The sequence below is a fragment of the Amphiprion ocellaris genome, chromosome 7 (genome assembly GCF_022539595.1).
Source record: "Amphiprion ocellaris isolate individual 3 ecotype Okinawa chromosome 7, ASM2253959v1, whole genome shotgun sequence".
Taxonomy (NCBI): domain Eukaryota; kingdom Metazoa; phylum Chordata; class Actinopteri; family Pomacentridae; genus Amphiprion; species Amphiprion ocellaris.
The window spans coordinates 8,154,410-8,173,666 of NC_072772.1; the positions used below are offsets into that span (position 1 = coordinate 8,154,410).

The following is a 19,257-nucleotide window of genomic DNA, read 5'->3' on the forward strand; positions in this document are numbered from 1 at the left end:
ATTAAGTCTTTCCTCGCCAGTCTAATGAGCAAATCTAAATATAGAAAACTTAAACTCACGATTCATGTATGAGTGTTCATTTGTGTGAGAATGAGAGGAAATTAGTCACTTCATTAGTCCGTGCTGAGAGGAAGGGAGCTGGGTTAATTATTAGATGAAAGAGAATGATCAGGATGGACCAGTGCTTATCCTCTGAATGTGTTGGTGTTTCTCTGCTCGCTCTCTGGCAGCTGTGGCAGGCCGTTCGGCAGTCGACTAACACACGGAGTGGAATCTGTTGACAAAGGAGACAGAATACCGCATCCAGGTAAAGTACAGCCTGCAAGCTTTTCTGCCTTTGTTTAGAGTTATGCTTATTCATCAACGTTAAGTGGGAAAATGGGATTTTTGGACAGAAAATGATTTATTCATAGAGTCCAGAAAGTAATGAGGCCAAAGTGTTTGGTAATAGAAGCATCTGTGCAGAAAATGTAACAAAAGAAAGTCTTTTGCGAATACACGTGTAATGTTTTTTCCAGATGAGCGTGCAGTAGCTTCATCAGACTATGACAGCACCTACGACAGCACCTATGAGACCAACCACAGTGACAGCAGCGACTTTGCACAGAATGAAGAGGAGGGAGAGGGAGGCAAGAAGCTGCCTGAAGCGAGGGAGTTTCCAACAGATGGCATCGTTCTCCACCCACTCCTGCCATCACCAGAGGTAGGCAATCAGATAGGCTTCATTTGACATCAAGGAAACAAGTCATGAACTGAAGTAGCCTCCTGGATGGGAGCTGAAACGTCTTCAAGCACCTATAAGAGAAGCCATTTGCTTTTTTTTTAACTGAATCTAGTAGACTTACAATGACCTGGATGACTGAGAATCTGCACAGACAAGTAATGTACTTCAGATTGCCCCAGTAAACAGTAAATAAAGAAGAAAGATCATTTCTGTTCACAAAAAAGGAATTTCAGCAATTAAGCAGAATTTTTTAAGCTTCATTTACTTCCATTAGGTAGCTGCTTGATAAACATTAAGCACTTTTGAAGATCTGTCTCCTAAATGCAGTATAATACTTTGCTTGCTCTTGCTTAGCAAATTCTGAAATGCTGAAAGATACTTTACTGTACTTGGAAATATTTATCTGTGTTTTTCCTGACCTTGTCTTTATGCTTTTACTGTTCCCTGGCAGGACAAGCCGACCCTGGCCTCAGAGGCCCCTGTAACGCCAGCGCTGGAGCCTCTGATGAGTCAGCTCATCAGCTGGAACTTCCCCATTTTCAGTCTTGTGGAGAAGACTCATGGCAAAACAGGCTGCATCCTCAGCCAGGTAAACACTGATTAATGAGGAAACTGTGCAACCTGTATGATTTTATCAAAACATATCGATATTGATTCAGTTAACAGGAACTCATATTGACAGAAATGTCCCTTTGAACGGTGTAATTATCAGCTTAATGAGGTAGTGACATTAGATCTCATTGTACGTAGTGGAAAGTGTGAATGTGTATCTGAACTATGCAACAACAGCAACATGAGAAAATGAATGACCCCATATGCAATACTTACAATTTTGGAGTATTTTTTTTGGAATCTATAACCTAGTTTTTAAAGACTGTGTGTTTGCACAGCAGGTTGTAGTATGTAAGCCGATTTGTATGTTTGTAAATGTCACAACAGTGAAAAATGACAAATAAGTCTGATCAAAAGACGATACAACTGATAATATGTACAAAACTAAAATTTTCTTAGAATCAGCAAGAGATTCACATCCCCAGATACATTATCACTGTATTACAATACTGCAAATCATGTATATTAGTAACACTATAGGTAAGTGTTAAAATCAAACAAATGGATTTAGTGAGGGTTTTCTTATTATGCACGACTGCACAGATGATTTTCATCGTTGATTACGTTTTCCTCGTGTTACTTTCCAGGTTTCTTATCGGCTCTTTAAGGATATGGGTCTGTTTGAGACCTTCAGGATTCCTGTACAGGAGTTCATGAACTACTTCCATGCTTTGGAAAACGGATACAGGGACATCCCTTGTGAGTTGAAGGTTCCACATACTTATGAAAATAAAATGCGACAGTACCATTAGCTGCCACAAGGTGGATGTATTGCTCATAAATTTAACATTTCACAGCAAGTGTGTGGCATGTGTTTACTGTGCAATTAGCTGGAATATTAGTGACTGAAAACATGTTAACACTATGAGCTGACATACAGCATTAGCTTATGCTTTAATGTAATGTTTGAGTCTCGTACAATGCAATAAAAATCTAAAACAATTTCACATTTTGACACAAGTCAAAATGTCAAGGCAGTCTTTCTACCTGCCTTGACATTTATGTAGTTTTAGACCCAATAAAAATTATATATTACCAAATAATGGAGGTAATCAAATATGATTGGTAAATCAGGACATTTAGAGAGAGGCAGTGATATAGAAATAATACAAATGTTGCATTTAAAGTCTTCAACATTTATTACAGTATACATTTGGACTTTTAAAGCTAATAAATGTGTGATTTGCCCCATTTTGAACAGATCTCTACATTATTGGATTCAAATCTTGTATGAAGGACCAAAGTGTGTTACAACCACTATTTGTAATACACTTCATGGTGGTTCCCAATCACATTTCCAGCAAATAGATACTCGTTATTTCCTCATAGCCTGAATCGCCTGCTTTGGATGTTTGGGAATTTTGTGTTGGAAGACTTCTTTAGACAGCCCTCAGACTTCATCTAATAATTCCATTACACTGACGTAACTAGGAAATATGTATAGTATGTGGTTAATTTGCAGCTCAAATTATTTGCAGTATTTATCTGAGCTGGTCAAGCTGCTCTTCAAATGTTTTGATAGGATCTGAAATCTTTGTCTTACTTAAAGGAATGTGAATGAAAGAATGTGACCAAAGTGACAACACTTACTGTTTAGTAGTTGTATGTTTATTAAATGGCCTCTACAGTGAATTTAAATATGTATTTTTTAAAATGTGCGCATATATTTTACAGGTATATCATCTTTCATAGCCAACAGTGTGATATTACTGTGAAAATACCTGATAAGTGTCACTCTGTGTTCTTATCATCACAAGCTGATATGATTATTACATTCATACTGTTTACTGCATACTACTTCATCTGGATTTATTTACTGTCGTCTTTCTGCCTGTACTTCTGTTAGCGTTTTTATTTTAATCTCCCCAGATCACAACCGGATCCATGCCACTGATGTGCTACATGCTGTCTGGTACCTCACCACTCAGCCTGTACCAGGCCTGCCCACCCTGCTGACCGAGAACGGAATACACACTGGTACTGACTCTTTATACTTACAGTAGCTTCTTATAATCAAACCTTCAGGTTGTTTCCTCTTCTTAGTATGCAGTGTGACTTAAATCTCTAATTTTGTTTCCATTCCTTTAGACTCAGCAGCAGCGTTCTGATGGCTTAAGACGGTGCTTATCAATGTACTTTTATGTTATTGTCATGTTTTGATCTCAAATTTAGATGCTTAAAGTAGGTGAAACATCAGCTTCTGTCTATTCTTAGCATACTCTTGGAGAAAATGTCAGAGATTCACAGAAAGAAGCGTTCAAAACAAATACAAGCCAAGTCAGAGAACATACACACACTGTCGCATCATAGACAATCAGGCATTCATCCATTGTTAAAGTGCATAGACAAACAGAGACATAAGCACACAATAAATTATTTATGCACATAGAACTGTCTTGCCACCACAGGACAAATAGCTGAATAATTACTGGATGCATTTAGTCTTCCTTATGGGTCCTGACCCAGAACCAGGGTTTACAACTGCAGTAAACGTCTCTCCTTGTGACCTGTACTTATGACTCTTTATATTTAATGGAGTCACAAGTACAGTGTGACAGCAAACAGTCGTAGTACTTCATATTTCATTACTGCATTTATTTTTATTCTCTCCGTTGCTGATATCGGTTTGTCACTGGCAAGATATTGAACAGTGTGTGAAAACTGAAATTGCCAGTTCTACCTAAAAAATACAGTGTAATAACACACTGTGTTTTATAATAAGTGACAAAGAGGGAACATTTCAGGTCTGAGTCACTGATGGTGTTTTCTTTCTGCCTACAGACTCAGAAAATGGTATTACACCTGGTGCCACAGGCTTCCTGTTGTCCAAGATGAACTCTGCGCTGGAAGAAGGCTACGGCTCCCTGGCTGGTCTAATCCCAGGCCTGGAGCTCATGGCTCTGTATGTAGCTGCTGCCATGCACGACTATGACCACCCTGGAAGAACCAACGCTTTCCTAGTAGCGACCAGTGCACCACAGGTAAACAAATCCAGCCATGCTTCAGTGGCACTGAAGACCTGGGGAGGGGCTGGATGGACAGAGAGGTGGCGCTGATGGATAATGAGGTGCATTTATTGTAGGTTTCACTACAAATAAGGGCAGCTCCAACTGGGATTTCATGCACTTCCCACAAGCAAACACCAGGCTCAGAAATAGGGGAAGGTCATTAATAAATTTCCAGCCAGCAGAGTCCGGCTCAAGCTTCTGTATGTCCAACTAAGTTCCTCCAATGATTATGATATACAGTGGTGTAAAAAAGTTTTTGGACACCCTTAAAATTTTACAAAATCTCAAATATTATTGTATTTATGGAAAAATCTTTTTGTGTGTTTCAAAAGGCGTGGCTGCATTAGACAGACACAAAGAAATACAAATTATACTTTTTTTTGTTCATTGTTTACAAGAAAAATTAACAAAACTAAATTCTTGACAATTTCAATATGTCAATTCTCAACATTGTTGGTATCAAAGTCAACACATAAAAGAGAATGTGTTCAAAACTGAACAAAAAATAAACCATCACATCATCAAATTGATATTTAGTAGTCCTGCCATTAGCACGCAGTAGAGCTCTAATCCTAGCTAGCATGTTCCCCACGAGCCTTTCACACTCCTGAGGGGTAATATTGTCCCATTCCTCTTGAACTGCTACTTTTAATTCTTTTAAATTCTTTGGTTTACGCTTTGAAACAGACCTTCTGATGATCCACCACAGATTTTCAGTGGGGCTCATGTCCAGGGATTGAGCTGGCCACTCTAAGTCCTGGATGCTGTGTTCTTTCAGCCAAGTTCTCCTGGTCTGGATGTGTCCAAGGGGCATTATCTGGTAAAAATATCCAGTTTTGAGCTCCACTGAAAAGGTCACGTGCAGAAGGGAGCATGTGATTTGGAGAATGGCACAATACTTGGCAGAGTTCAGTGTGCCATCACAGACTGTTAGATGACCAAGACCAGCAGCACTCATGCATCCCCAAACCATACTGCTTCTACCATGCTTGACAGTTGGTGCTGTACATGCTGGAGATAATGCTTCTCCTGGTATTCTGTGTATCCTCACATTAGCAGGAGGAAGATAAAGCTGGGAACTGGACTCATCTGACCATAGAATCATCTTCCAATTCCTCCAGTTCTTGTGTGCTTGGGCCCAACAACCCTGGGCCAACCTCTGTCTCTCATTGATTAGGGTCTTCTTGACAGCCTTGTAGGACCTTAAGGCATGATCTAAAAGTCGGCCACGTACAGAGCGAGTGAAACACTAGATTCCAATTTGGTTTGACCACTACTGCTAAAGCTCCTGTGATGTCATTCGGTGGTTTTCCTTTCACATGCGGATCAGGATTTGGTCATTTCTTGCTGAATAAACCCTTGGATGCCCAGATCTTGGTTTGTTTTCCAAGCTGTTGTTTTGTCTGTATTTCTGCAGAGTGTATCCAACTTCTAAATGACTGCATCTGCTCTTCCTGGCTATCTGACGGCAGCGGTACACTTCCTGTATCTTCAGGCGTGTTTCCTGTGTTAGGTTCCTTGTTTGAGCCATTTTTGTTTCTGAAGAACTTTCAAATGTGCTGATTTTATATAGACATGAAGCATGGCAACAAAAATTGGGTCTTTTAATAAGAAGATACTCAAAATTTATGATGTATTTTCATGGAACCAATCAATTTTCTGTTTTTAATGGATTTTTTAAGGATTTGTTTAGTATCTTGGCTATGACTGTACTAAAAGAAATTGCACTTGAAGATGTAAAAGTGACTCTTAATGCAATATTTCACAAATGCATGGGGTGTCTGAAAACCTTTTTCCAAGACTGTATATTATCTAGCAAATTAAATTCTTCTTTCTACCTGATTAGTTGTAATGATAATTATTATATAAAGAAGAGCAATGCATGCTACTACATTATCCTTGCTTTGAACTAATAGGGTTTTTTTATGCTTATGTGAAATTAATAAATATAAAAAAAATGAAGCTATCCTATGAGTTCAAGCATTATTAACAGAAAAATACATATTAGTAAGAGCGTAAAGTGATTATGATGCAAACAGAAACCAACAACCAAAAGCAAAACGGGCTCAACTACAACAATAAAGCATTTCACAATTAGAAAAAGAAGAAGAAACCATTTCATTTAGGTTAAACCCCAGCTACACCATGGCACCGTAAATAAGTTTCCCACCAAATACTAATATTGACAATGATTAATAATTTGAATTCCTCTCTCGTCTCTTCCATTGAAGGCTCTTCTATACAATGACAGATCAGTCTTGGAAAACCATCACGCAGCTTCAGCCTGGAACCTCTTCATGTCTCGACCTGAGTATAACTTCCTGGTTAACCTTGAACACGTGGAGTTCAAGCGCTTCCGCTTCCTCGTCATTGAAGCTATTCTGGCCACTGACCTCAAAAAGCACTTTGACTTCCTTGCAGAGTTCAATGCAAAAGTAAACATTCAAATCTGTTCATCATCCATCTCTGTAATTATTGTTGTCATTTTTCTCAGCTCTTCGTTCATACTTTGTTCTGATGCTGTAATATTTTAAAAAAAAATGTCTTTTTGTCCAGATGGTCATAAATTTATGTTAACACCCAATCTCTGTGTTTTTTTTCTTACACATTTGCTGTTTTACATAACTATTCCTGTGTCCTTAGGTGGGTGATGAAGGAGTGTCTGGTATTGATTGGACCAATGAGAATGACCGATTGCTGGTGTGCCAGATGTGCATAAAGCTGGCTGATGTCAACGGACCGCTGAAGTGTAAAGAGCTGCACCTGCAATGGACGGAGGGGATTGTCAATGAGTTCTACGAGCAGGTACATTTATAAAAATGTCTGCAGTCTAATGGGAACAAAAGGTTCATGGGCATTAAAAAAAAAAAAAAAAAAAGCTTCAGCGTTAGCACAGTTTGATTCAGTGGAACCTCATACAGAGATAAATGGGAACGTATTTAGCACAGTAAGAAATGAAGTACACCAAATGAATGAAATGTGCATGAGCTTCACCAACAGAAGTGAAAAAAAATTAAGGACTAAAAAAAGAACAACTAAAAATTAAATGATATGTACAGAAAAGTGGAGATTACATGAACTGACATATAAGTTACGAAAATCTACAAAGTAAATTACACATTGTACATTTGTACAAATCTGGACATTTAAAGCCTCCATAAACTTGGCCTTTAAACAAACGTATTTCTTTAAGGATTAAATATGTATGACTAAATAAGAAACTAAGAACAAACAAACAAATTTATTTGTTTTAGTGCTTTTATTGTGTATTTTCTGTTTTTTTATTTGTTTTTAGTGCTCTGTTGTGTATTTCTGATTTTATTTGCCTTGTTTCTGGATGTACAGCACTTTGGTTCAATCTGTGGTTGTTTAAAGTGCTATACAAATAAACCTGGATTGGACTAAATAAGAAACGGTACGTTGAAAATACATCTTTAGTTATGCTTTATTTATGAAGAGTTTAGCATACTAAAGCTCAGCCTGTCTATTTAATGAGTATTGTGTGAGTGTAGTTTGGTCAGATTTGATAGAAAAATCATCACCTTTCAGCATATTTAGACTGAACCTTAAAGGCACATGGAGCATTGCTGTGTGCCCCAAACTAAATAATAGTACAAGATTAGCAAATGATTTGAAGGAGACTATCTTCATTCAAAATTCAGACTGTGCAGCACCCAAAATGTAGTTTTTAAGATTTCTGATGTTTCCAATAGCTATAGATCAACAAGTTATTTACACTGAGTTCAAAATACAGGCTGCCACAGTACATCCTAGTTTATGAGTTACAGATAAATATGAATAATCATACTGGTTTCAAATCAGGTCAATAACATTCAACTGTTAAGGAAAAACTAGGAAATACTGAAATTATGGTACATTTAGAACTAAATTATTTTATAAACACTATGATTATTGTACATGAGACCACTGTTTTCTAAATGACTCCTGCCCACATCAAACCAGCGAGAGAAGCACTGGAACAACAGAAATAGCGTTTTGTGAAACAACAGAACCTGCTCTGACTTTGGCAGAGTCTTTTCTTGTACAACCTCATCAGTTAGAATAAGAAGCTGAATAATCTATAAATATGTGATAATAACAGTGCTGCATGTGCATTTAGGTCACCTACATCAACAGATCAGAAACCACTGCATAACAGTGCCATTGCATATTATAGGGATTTAGTTCTTGCTCCAGAACCCTTCAACAAAGGTTTATAATGTAGCTGAATATTCAAAACACTTACCTGCTAGCTCATGAATTTGTCAGAGACCACGTGGAAGGATGCCTGGCAACAAATCCTGCTCTGAACTAACAAGACCATAAAGATAACATCTGATTACCCACAGAGATATGATTATTTGCCTAGCAACAATATTTTACGTAGAACAGCACTAATTTGACATTTAGTGGTATCTGTGATATTCGGTCATCTCAGAATTAAATGTCTTTCTATTTGTACACAGATGCACAGGCTGTAACAGACGTTTGTTCTCACAAAGAGAAAAGTCAATATCAGCATATATTATGTTTATGTAGTCCATTTTCACTGATCAGCTGTGAGAAATGCCTAATCTGAACTTTGTTGATTGCTGAGGAAAGTAGCCTCCTTCTGATCTGTGTCTGATACTTGGCATCCTGCAGCTCCTCCCAGATCCTCTGTTCAATTCTCATGATAGCTCTGAGAATCATGTTTGTCCTGAGCATACAGGGGTGAGTGAAGTGAGAAAGAGTGGGCGAGAGACAGAGAGTGTGGGTACAGTTTCCTTTTTTTCAGAGGGGGAGACAGATGACCTAAATGTGCCATCCCTGACAGCACTCATTCACAGTCACACAGAGGAAACAGATGTAAACACGCACGCACAAATTTATATCAAGCTCTGCAATGCACCACTTTGATTTCCTAAACATTAGCAATATCCGCTTCTATCAATTTTCTTCCTCAGATCACAGTGTGACAAAACGGACACACAAACACACCTCTCTCCAACTAACCGCTAGTGCTGTGCACTGACGCCATCCAGGTTTCTGGTTGCCATAGCAATTGGAGCTCGTGCTCCTGTGTCCTCCTTGTGAATAGCTTTGAAATCCCTAACATCAGAAAACAAACATGAAAGCCTCGTTGTGATATATGAAAGTAACACAGAAGCTACTGGGTTGTGCAACATAAACCATGACATAAACGGGGGTATTTTCAAGGTTACTACAGACGTGGTCTCAGCTGGTGTAAAGATGAACACTGTCATAAGGAATGCAATCAGCAAAATAAACCCAAATATTAGATTCTAAGCATCTTACATCGCAGAGATACAGCATGCATTCATAACTGCTCTGTTTCTGTGGATGAAAAAAGCCTGACTGACAAGTGTCCCAAGGATGAGGGAGGAACAGCAAGGGTCCACTTTGGCTTGTCTTCATCAGGTGTCCATTTACAGTAGATGAAAAATATGATAACAATATATAGAATAGAATAGAACAGAATATGCTTTATTGTCATTATACAGTGTATAACGAAATTGGAGAGCTTCTCCTTTTCAGTGCAAAGAAATCTTAAAGATAGCGCAAGCAGCCTATTTACAAATATATAGTATAAATAACAGAGTGAATATAAATAACGGTGAATGAGGCAATGGTGTATATTGCACATTTCACTCTGCATTGTTGACTGGGTGTGAGACGTGAGAGTTTAGGGTGGCTCGCGGAAAGAAGCTGTTTTTAAGTCTGTTTGTCCTCACTTCAATTTAGATTTTATTTATGATACTTGTTTGGAGCTTGATGTGGTTGTTGCAGCCAGCATATGCATAGCTGGTGGACAACAATAATTAGTCAGAATATTAATGTCTGCATTTACTGGTGGTGGCCTTGTGGGTGCAAATGCACTGATTAGTCACCATCACTGTGGCCAATCTTTACAGACGGCCTCTTTTGTATGACTGAAATGTACAGATCAGCCATAGAATGGATGTTCTTCTATTTATGGTCCTCTTGACCTAATTTCAGAAGACTGTACCCAGAGGCGGCGTATCTGTGCCTGTGAACTATGCAGAAGACTAACTGCATAGCAGAGATTATATCAGTGATACAGTATTTACCTATGTGTGCCTATACGTTATTATTTTATAAAATAATAAGTAGAATTTAATTGAATGTACTACTTTCTTGTTTCCATCATCTATCACCTTGTTGCTCATAAGGTGAAAAAATCTGACCAAATTTGTACCATCACATGAGATTTTGGTAATTGATACTAACTTTAGCTGAACAGAACCCTAAAAATCTCTAATTTATTCTCTGCTAATTTCAAGACTGTTCAAATTCAATATCTCATGAATTCACAAATCAAGAACTAATGTCAGTTTGAAGCGACTGAAGGACACATTTCAAGCCAATAATGTTTTTTTGTCCAAGGAAAATGTTTTCTCTCTCTCTCTCTCTCTCTCTAAATCCCATCTTTATATAATATATAAATGTTTAATTTTCCAGTGCATTTATATTTTACCATCCCTGTGCCTCCTACATATTTACCATGTTTGTACCTTTCTAGGGTGATGAAGAGGCTAGCCTGGGCCTTCCCATCAGCCCATTCATGGACCGTTCTGCTCCGCAACTTGCTAAACTACAGGAGTCATTCATTACTCACATAGTGGGACCACTGTGCTCCTCCTACGACTCTGCTGCTCTGATGCCGGGACGCTGGGTCGACCCATCTGAGGGAGAGCTGGAGCCAGAAGTGGAGAAGGCAGGACAAGATACAGAAGACGACGAGGAGGATTTGGCGGATGAGGATGCATCGACAAGTTCTGACAACTCCCGTATGTTGACCTCTTAATTATTCATGCTGTCGAAAACATCTCAATTGCTGTTTTGTGTGGTCAGAAATGATGAGCCTCGGTGAGCATTTACTCTGACAACATCTCTGACAGCTGAAATTAGCATTCTGTTGCTTGGTGGAATCTGGGGAGATCTGGCCAACAGTTTCTTAGAAAAACACATCAAAACCGATAATGTGAAAAACAGCCTTTTATTTTTACAGACTGGTGATATTTTGTGGATTTTTGCTTTGCTACATTTATTGAAAAGAACACTGTAGCACTGAACTTACTACAATTGTGATATTTTTTTTTTTTTATATAGAATACAGATTTAATGAATGGCCCATATGATACGGTTTCAATTTTGGGAAACAACTGTGTTTGCTGTTTTGCAACCAGTCCTCCAATCCTAATGACGATATTAGTCAGTTGTTGCTAGCCATTACACAACCTAAAGGAGCACATAAGAACGCTTGCTGTGATAGTGCTTTGCTAAAGGTTTGCTTAGGTTTTTGACTATCATTTTGACAAGTGGAAGTCAAGCAACGGGTTCTCATGTTAAAGTCAAGTGATTTTTCAACCCGTCCATCCACCCTGACCTCCTCCCTGCACTGTTTTTGTGGCTCTATAACAACAGCACATGAATTTCTCCCAGCTGTTTTGGGAAATCAGCTTGTGATGAAAGCTTAAAAAAAAATCACCTATCACCTCTAAAGCTCACAAATGAACATGTAACAAATTCCAAACAGTAACTCTTGTGTTCTGGCTTGAACTTCAGTCACTAGCCATGAAGTAATTTGACACATAACCCTCCTGAAACCCATATCATTTAGATTTTTACACAAATTTCACAAAAATATGTAACTTGTTATTTCGTGAGTTTCAACGATGTCAATAGATTTTTTTTTGTTTAGTTTTTTTTACTTTGAACAGAGCCAGGTTAGCTGTTTCTCCCTGTTACCGGCTTTTGTACCAAGCCATATATAAAAGTGGTGTCAGTCCAACGTGTCACACTTGTTCTTACAGTCACAAAATTTCCGAGGAGTTTGTCTGACTGTTGGGTTTGTGTCCTGCAGAGCGTCGTGAAACCAAAAAGGTGAGCAGGAGGAAAGTGTTTTGCCAGATCACACAGCATCTTTTGGAAAACCATGAAATGTGGAAAAGAGTGATTGCTGCAGAAGCCCCAGAGGAGGCCCGGGAAGAGAATCCGAACTGCATCAGCAACCCCACCGATCCAATCACAGCCATTCATGAGGAAGAGGAGGAGCAGGCAAGCAAAGAGGAGGAGTTGACTGATGACCTCGATGAAAGGGAAGAGGTACCGGCTATCGAGGAAGAGGAAATCCTTCCCCAATCAGAGACTTCAGGAGAAAAAGAGGAAGAGCCAGAGTGATATTACAAACTTTGACCTCCTCGTAAGCCAGGAACGTTGTCTAAAAATGTTTTGTTTCTTTCCTAACTAAACTCTTGATATGGTAGCCAGCACATCACTTTGACACAACACTGTAGAAGATGTTTTGGGTAAAATGTGCCTAACAAAAACAGGGTTGAGGACAGGGATGACCCCAGTGCATCTGACCAGGAGACAGGTGATATAAGGTAAAGATTAAGTGACTAAGGGAAAGAATGGAGATGCTGAAAATGAATATGGACTGTATTTGTTTCTCTTTTAGTGTTTCTTTTGGTCTGGATCTGACACCCTGCACCTCACCCAGACTGCCCATCCTGCACTTTGGGCCAACCACCCTGATTCACCAAATTCACTCCACCAGAGAGTAGAACACTGTCACAGACCCCCCTCTTCATTCTTCTTGTTGCTCCCAAGATATCAACACACTGTGGAGCCGCCCAGCTGGTTAAGGATGTGCAACAAGCCCCTTCTCCTTGAAGACAATGGGATGAAAGACAGGGAAAAAGCTGTGTCCACTGAGTGTATTCCAGAAGGAAGTTGAAAAAAAGATTCAGAGGTAGTGCACTGTGTACTCAGACGTACACCCACACAAGCTGCAAACACACACACAAGCACACACACAGTGCTGTAGCAGAAACACATTCTGTGCTCGGAACAGAAAGGAAGTTTCACAAAGAACCCTAGTGCTCTAAAAGCTTTATTCTCAAGGAAAAAAAACATACAAAACAGTGTTTTGTTCATATCAAACAATGTTAGTCAGCGGTCATTTTCTCCCTGTCTTTTATTAGTCGGTTCAGCACACTAACATGTTTCCACACTGCACAACTCAGGAAGGCAGAAACCTGTAGAGAAACAGAAGCAAAAAGGACTTTCAGCATCCTTTTTCCTTTTACTTCCCTTCAAAAAAGGAACCACAAGGGAAAGAACACACGTTAATGTTAATCAGTTTAAAACTGACTTACAAGATACATAACTAGGTAATAAGGTAATGTGTTTTCATTTTCTTTTTCCCGACAACTTTGTAAGGACTATTACGGATGTTTTTACCTTTACATGTTTCAACTACGTCTGCAGTCTTTCTCAGAGGCGTCATCCGACGTGTTGATGACATGTTCTTTATCAGGTGAGCGGTCTGACAGATCTGTCAGAATCTGTCAGGTTGGCCACGCCCCCCACTATCCAATGGTCTCTGGAAGATGGAATCCCAGGTGTGCAAGAGGGTGTAATCCCGTTGTCCTGGTTTATGGAATCATTGCCCCACTTCCTGATCTTAATGGCCTCTTTTATTCATATAAGGATGAGTCTTATTGTTACTGAGTATTCTTAAAGTATTTTTTGGATTAAACAATAATTAAACAGTTTGGCCTGATAACACTCCCCTCAACTGTGGATAAAAGAGGCCATTGAGACCAGGAAGCGGGCCAATGATTCCATAAACCGGGACGAGGGTGCTTACACCCTGTCACACTCCTGGGACAGCGGGGGGCATGACCAGCCTGACAGATTGTTACAGATCTGTCAGGCTGGTCACCTGATAAGAGACACATCATCAACACGTCGAATGACGCTTCTGAGGAAGACTGTAGACGCAGTCGAAACATGTGAAGGCAAAAACATCCTTAATAATTCTTACAAAGTTGTTGGATGAAAAGAAAACGCTAACCTAATGAAAAGATGACAAAATGAACACAGTCAATCTGGTAATGTGTTTTGTTGAGTAAATATCATTTGTGTCCACATTTTGTGTTCATGTCACGGTAAACACAGTCGCTAATGACAGGACTTTTCTCATTCCAAAATAATTTATAGGCTGGTATGTAGGCCAAATGTTTCAGAGAGTAAAGTAATCCAGTAAGCCATACTGAACCTGGCCAGAGCTGAGTCACGGCTCCAAAACACCCAAGAAGATTTACGTTAATGAGACATTACTACCCTGTGAAGGCTGCTGCCATCCAGGAGGTGCTGCATACCCACATGAAACTATGTGGAAGTTTCAGTCAGAGAAATCAGGCAAAGATAGTAATATGGAATCAATAAGGCTAACCATGTCTGAGTCATGGAACACTGCTTACTTTAAAAACACAGAAAAGGAGCCACAGCTGCATAAATGTATAATGTAAATGAACATATGTTAAATTAAGTGAAAGCAAACTTCTGAATTAATGGAGTGCAGCTTTCAGAGTCGCTAATGCTGCTGTCTGCAATCTCCTATGATACTGTTTGGGCAATTTATGTTGTCAGTCTTCAATGATATCAAATAGAAAAGGTAGAATGAGTGATTTAAGCATTAAACACCACAAATAAGCAGAGAAATGCATCAACAAAAAGTGTCACTCAAGATAATGTCAACATTCTACACTTTGTTTCAATACAGTGCAACAGAATAGGTGAAAGTTACAAGAAAGAATTTCCTATGACAGGCCAGCAGACTCAAGATTTTTTTTTCTCCATTTGTAATCCTTGACATTGCATATGGCTTAGCAGATCTCCTTTGATGTCCGCAGAGATTCATATTGGTGGTGATGGAGGAAAGTGTGAGCAAGGAGAACAGCCTCAGTAATGAGGCTTAGTAATGAAAGAGGAAGGCGCTTATAAAGGGTCAGAGGGGTGTCAGATCTTTTCAGCAAAGTCTTCCAGTTGTAACTCTTTGAAGATGAGCCAGCCTGGTCGGATTCTGAACCATGTGATGATCTATGTTTCCAAGTTTGCTAAATGTATTACAGGGATATGCAGTACAGTGTATTTGATCTGACATCAGAAAAGCAACAGGGGGCCTTTTTAGACTTAGATCCAGAGATTGAAGGTTATTCAGTGTCTTCACTTACTTATTGTAACAGGTACTTTTCATCAGATTTGCCAAGTGAAGAAAGGCATATTTTAATAAAACTGAAACCCTTTCTTGGACATTGACAGCACTTTTTGGAGAAAGTGCCAGAGACTAGAGGCTGGATCAAGAGATGAGGTAGACTTACAGTCGGGAAATCAAAGTAGAGTGTGGTTATATATGCAGTGGTATTGATAGAAAAGGCACTCAAACAACCATTCTGATTCAGCTCTATCTAGAAGGTAAGAAACTTTAACTCTGTAGTTGCAAATACTTCAAATATGCTAAGGGGCATACAGAGATGGCACAAAATGTCCATAAGTACTGATTATTTGAAGTGGGTGAGGATTGATTAGACTAACTCACATATGTATAAAAACATGGCCAGGAAAGGCATTCTAAAATTGAAACAGCCACACTTAAATTTTAAAATAGCACCAAATAAGAACATCAGACAGAAATACAAGTATTTACTGGGGATACACTTTATGCAAACAGCCCATTATTCGCATACGCTGGATGAAAACTGACTAAGCAACTATTAAATAGACTTGTTTTTTGTATTTTTACTGGCTGAACTTGCCCTAATACTGTCTAAATCCTCAGCTGTATCCATTGCACTGTTATCAAAATGCCCATTGTGTAAATGAGGGCTAAACTGTGCAGCGTAATGCGCTTGATTGCTTATTCCCTGTACTTACAAATAGAGCGCAGCTTGTTTTTAATCTTATGAAAAAGGAAGCCTGCATTAACCAAAGTCTGTCTCAATTCAAGTTGAGAACTCTGAACATCTGTTGTCCACTTTAATGTCACAAATGGTCCATAATAAGGAGGGCTAATGTTGCTTGGCAACAGAGAGAGAAAAAAAGAAAAGGCAGAATGACATCTGACCCCTGAAACTACGTGTCTTACCTGCCAGCACAAATGGCAGCAGTCTATTTGTAGCATATGCAGCAGGACATGTCTGAATTTACAGGTTCCCTCCTCGACAAATCGTCTTCCAGTAGCTTCTTCTTGCGTTGGCGTTTGATGATAAGCCTGCATAATGATCTGTAAACACCAGCTGATACATGACTGATCTACACAGCTGTGGGTCAAGGCACCGACTGGGGTCTTTAAGTACAGCATTTTTGAACCTCTGTACAGAAAGGAAGTTTTGAAATCGAGTTATTCTACAAATAACCACGTGACTGAAAAAGAAAGCTCTTCAAGCTTCCTGCCTCATGTAAACAGCAGGAATTTGAAGACACATGAATGAGCTTGAGCTCCATGCACTGTAAATATCCTACGCACTATACAGTATATCAATACCTCACTTACAATCTAATGTGCATACTATTACAATGGACTTTTTGTGTCTCACACTTGTACTATCCCATGTTCCACCTCTGTGTTTGGGGATTTGTAGATTTTTTCAGACACCCATCACTTTTTTTCCCCTTTTTTTGGCCTGTGCGATCTGAGAATTCAAAGCTCACTAGGGATCAAGTCAGTCAAAACAGACGCTTCCCTCCTCTCTCAGCCCTGCCTCACTGTGTACACTACAGTGCAGCAATCAAAGAGACTTGAATTAATCAAAGCTGTGATAGAATTCTTAGTTTCTATTCTCATCGCAAACAATCCAAAACAGTAGGAAGTGTTAGTGTCCAGCCTTCTAGGGAGTTTTCAGTAGCTTGGAGGGGAGTGTTCAATTGGTCACTCAGTTTTTTAGGAACAGGTTTCAAGTCTTTTTACAGTTATCAAGTAGTTTTGTGTTCTTTATTTCAGCTTTTTAATTAAAATCGGTATTATTAGCATAGTTGCTAAACATTTGTTAAATTCAGTTTTAGGAGTATTTTCCTACTTGGTTTCTTTTTATTTCTGCACAGTATGAATATTTATTAGCAATGTATCCAAGTCAACAACAAATCTGCATAGTTTTTCCAATGTTTTATTCTTGTTGCATCCATAATGTAGTTACAATTGTAGACTGATTTGAAGGCTACACTTAATGCAGATGTAATGTTCACTGGGATGGATGACGTACTTGGAAAAAAAGTTGCGTGTAAATAAATGGAAACCACTGGGTGCCAGGAATTAAATACAAAATACACCCAGATTTCTAAAATAAAGCTACATTATTTTGCAAGACAATTATTTGTGATGTAAAGTATACAATATACAGTAATTACTTTGTCTTAAATGGGCCAAAACATGGAAAACTACTGTTATAGTCCCATAGGTTCTTTTTCCACTCTAAATGCCATAGATTAAAGTTTCTTGTCCGCCACAAGATAAAAGTTCATGTCATTCGTTGGCTTCTTTGGTCTCGGTCATCATGATGACACTAGCCAGTGGTTTGTACCAGCGCATTCACAATTCCGCTTTCTCTTGATTTACAAATTGTTCTTACAAAAACTCCGCTAGAAAACAACACAAGTGCAGAGTCTGCAACCAAACTATTTCAGATCATTAAAGCCAGTACGAGTGGTTTCTTTTAACTGACGAGAAGAAGGGGATTGCTGCACACTGGATGAACTTGTGCAAACCAAAGAAACTTTTTGAACATTGTGGTTTTTTGTGATTTGCACAAAACAAGCCCTAAAAGGAGCATGTTTTATTTTGTCAGTGTTACTCACAGCCTGGTGAGGATATCTGGATATGCATATATTTTGCTCTCATGTGAAAATAAGACAGATTAAAGCAATTTAAGAGTTTTCAGTGTTCATGTAACAGACAGGTGTTGTCCTTGCAGCTTGTTCTTCTTTCACTGCCATGTCAATAGGCACCAGTAGCACTACAATGTAACTGACCAACTGTTCTGTTCTCAGACTGACGCCCATGTACTTTCTTTTTGATGGTTTGAACCAAAAACATTTCTTTTTTGTATTGTTTGTTGTTTCAGCCATTTTGTCAACGGGGTCAGGCTGCTGTGCCATACCATTGTCACATTTATGTATGTATACATTGTCTGAATGCTATATTCTCAGCTTTGCTTGTTTGTCACAAAGGAAACCAAAACAAACTTTTTGTTCACCACCTTTAAAGCAAGACAAACAAGATGTTTTTTTTAAAATCTATTATAGCAGCCGCTTCACAGACTCAATTCTTTTCTTCTCTCCAATATCTTGCACTTAACACATTTAGCAATACCTACAGGATGGGGAAATTGTGTGATTCACCAGTATTTGTTTAAGTGGAATATGAAATTTTATTTCTAGATATTGTTTGACTTTGTATAAAAGATATATACTGTACAGATTCAAAAGTATATTATGACAAAAAAAACTTTTAGAAAAAATATTTTTTACTGTTTTGTAATTTAGACACAATACTGTAGCTCCTCTATTACCAGACTTACTGGAAGTGCCTCTCGATAATGTATTACAAAGTAACTATACAATATATTGGGATTATTAGAACCTGTCACTAGCAGAGCAGTGTTGATGTTGTAATGTGAATATTGTTGAATAATAAGATTTGTAAATGCTGCATATGAGTCTGTCTTATTCTTTAGACATTTCTCCAGCAACTCATGGGAGAAGCCTCAGTTTGGGTTTACTATATTTTTATTAAACAATTTAAAAATTACCAAGTTCAAATTGCAATTCGATAACACTGTAAAGTATCACTTGTTGTTTCAGGCACATTAATAAGGTATTTTCAGCTGGTAATATGAAACATGTATTCAATATACTTCCAATCCTGTTGGTCCACATGTATTCAGCCTAGCCAAGCACCATAAAGACTAGCTCCAGCTTCAGCTTGTTTAATTGTCACTCTGACCACGTGTTAGTTGCGCAAGAAATATTGCTGTTTTAATGTAATTTCTACTAGGCAGAATCTTGTGTTTATCATTAACATTATAGTAGTTCTCATGTGAGGTG

General features: G+C 38.6%; 1 protein-coding gene across 3 annotated transcripts in view; it reads left to right on the forward strand.

Moving 5' to 3' along the window:
* The window catches only part of LOC111582219 (cGMP-inhibited 3',5'-cyclic phosphodiesterase 3A-like), a 59,948-nt gene extending 41,086 nt beyond the window's left edge, over positions 1-18,862 (forward strand). For all 3 annotated transcript variants that reach the window (XM_035957485.2, XM_035957486.2, XM_023290791.3), the window contains 10 exons: positions 231-307; positions 519-703; positions 1,176-1,313; positions 1,924-2,035; positions 3,206-3,313; positions 4,118-4,317; positions 6,576-6,779; positions 6,988-7,149; positions 10,889-11,156; positions 12,233-18,862. In XM_035957485.2, the coding sequence (XP_035813378.2) occupies positions 231-307; positions 519-703; positions 1,176-1,313; positions 1,924-2,035; positions 3,206-3,313; positions 4,118-4,317; positions 6,576-6,779; positions 6,988-7,149; positions 10,889-11,156; positions 12,233-12,549 (1,771 nt within the window). In that variant the 3' untranslated portion in view covers positions 12,550-18,862. The remainder of the gene's footprint in view (positions 1-230; positions 308-518; positions 704-1,175; positions 1,314-1,923; positions 2,036-3,205; positions 3,314-4,117; positions 4,318-6,575; positions 6,780-6,987; positions 7,150-10,888; positions 11,157-12,232) is intronic.
* Positions 18,863-19,257: the final 395 nt, after the last annotated feature.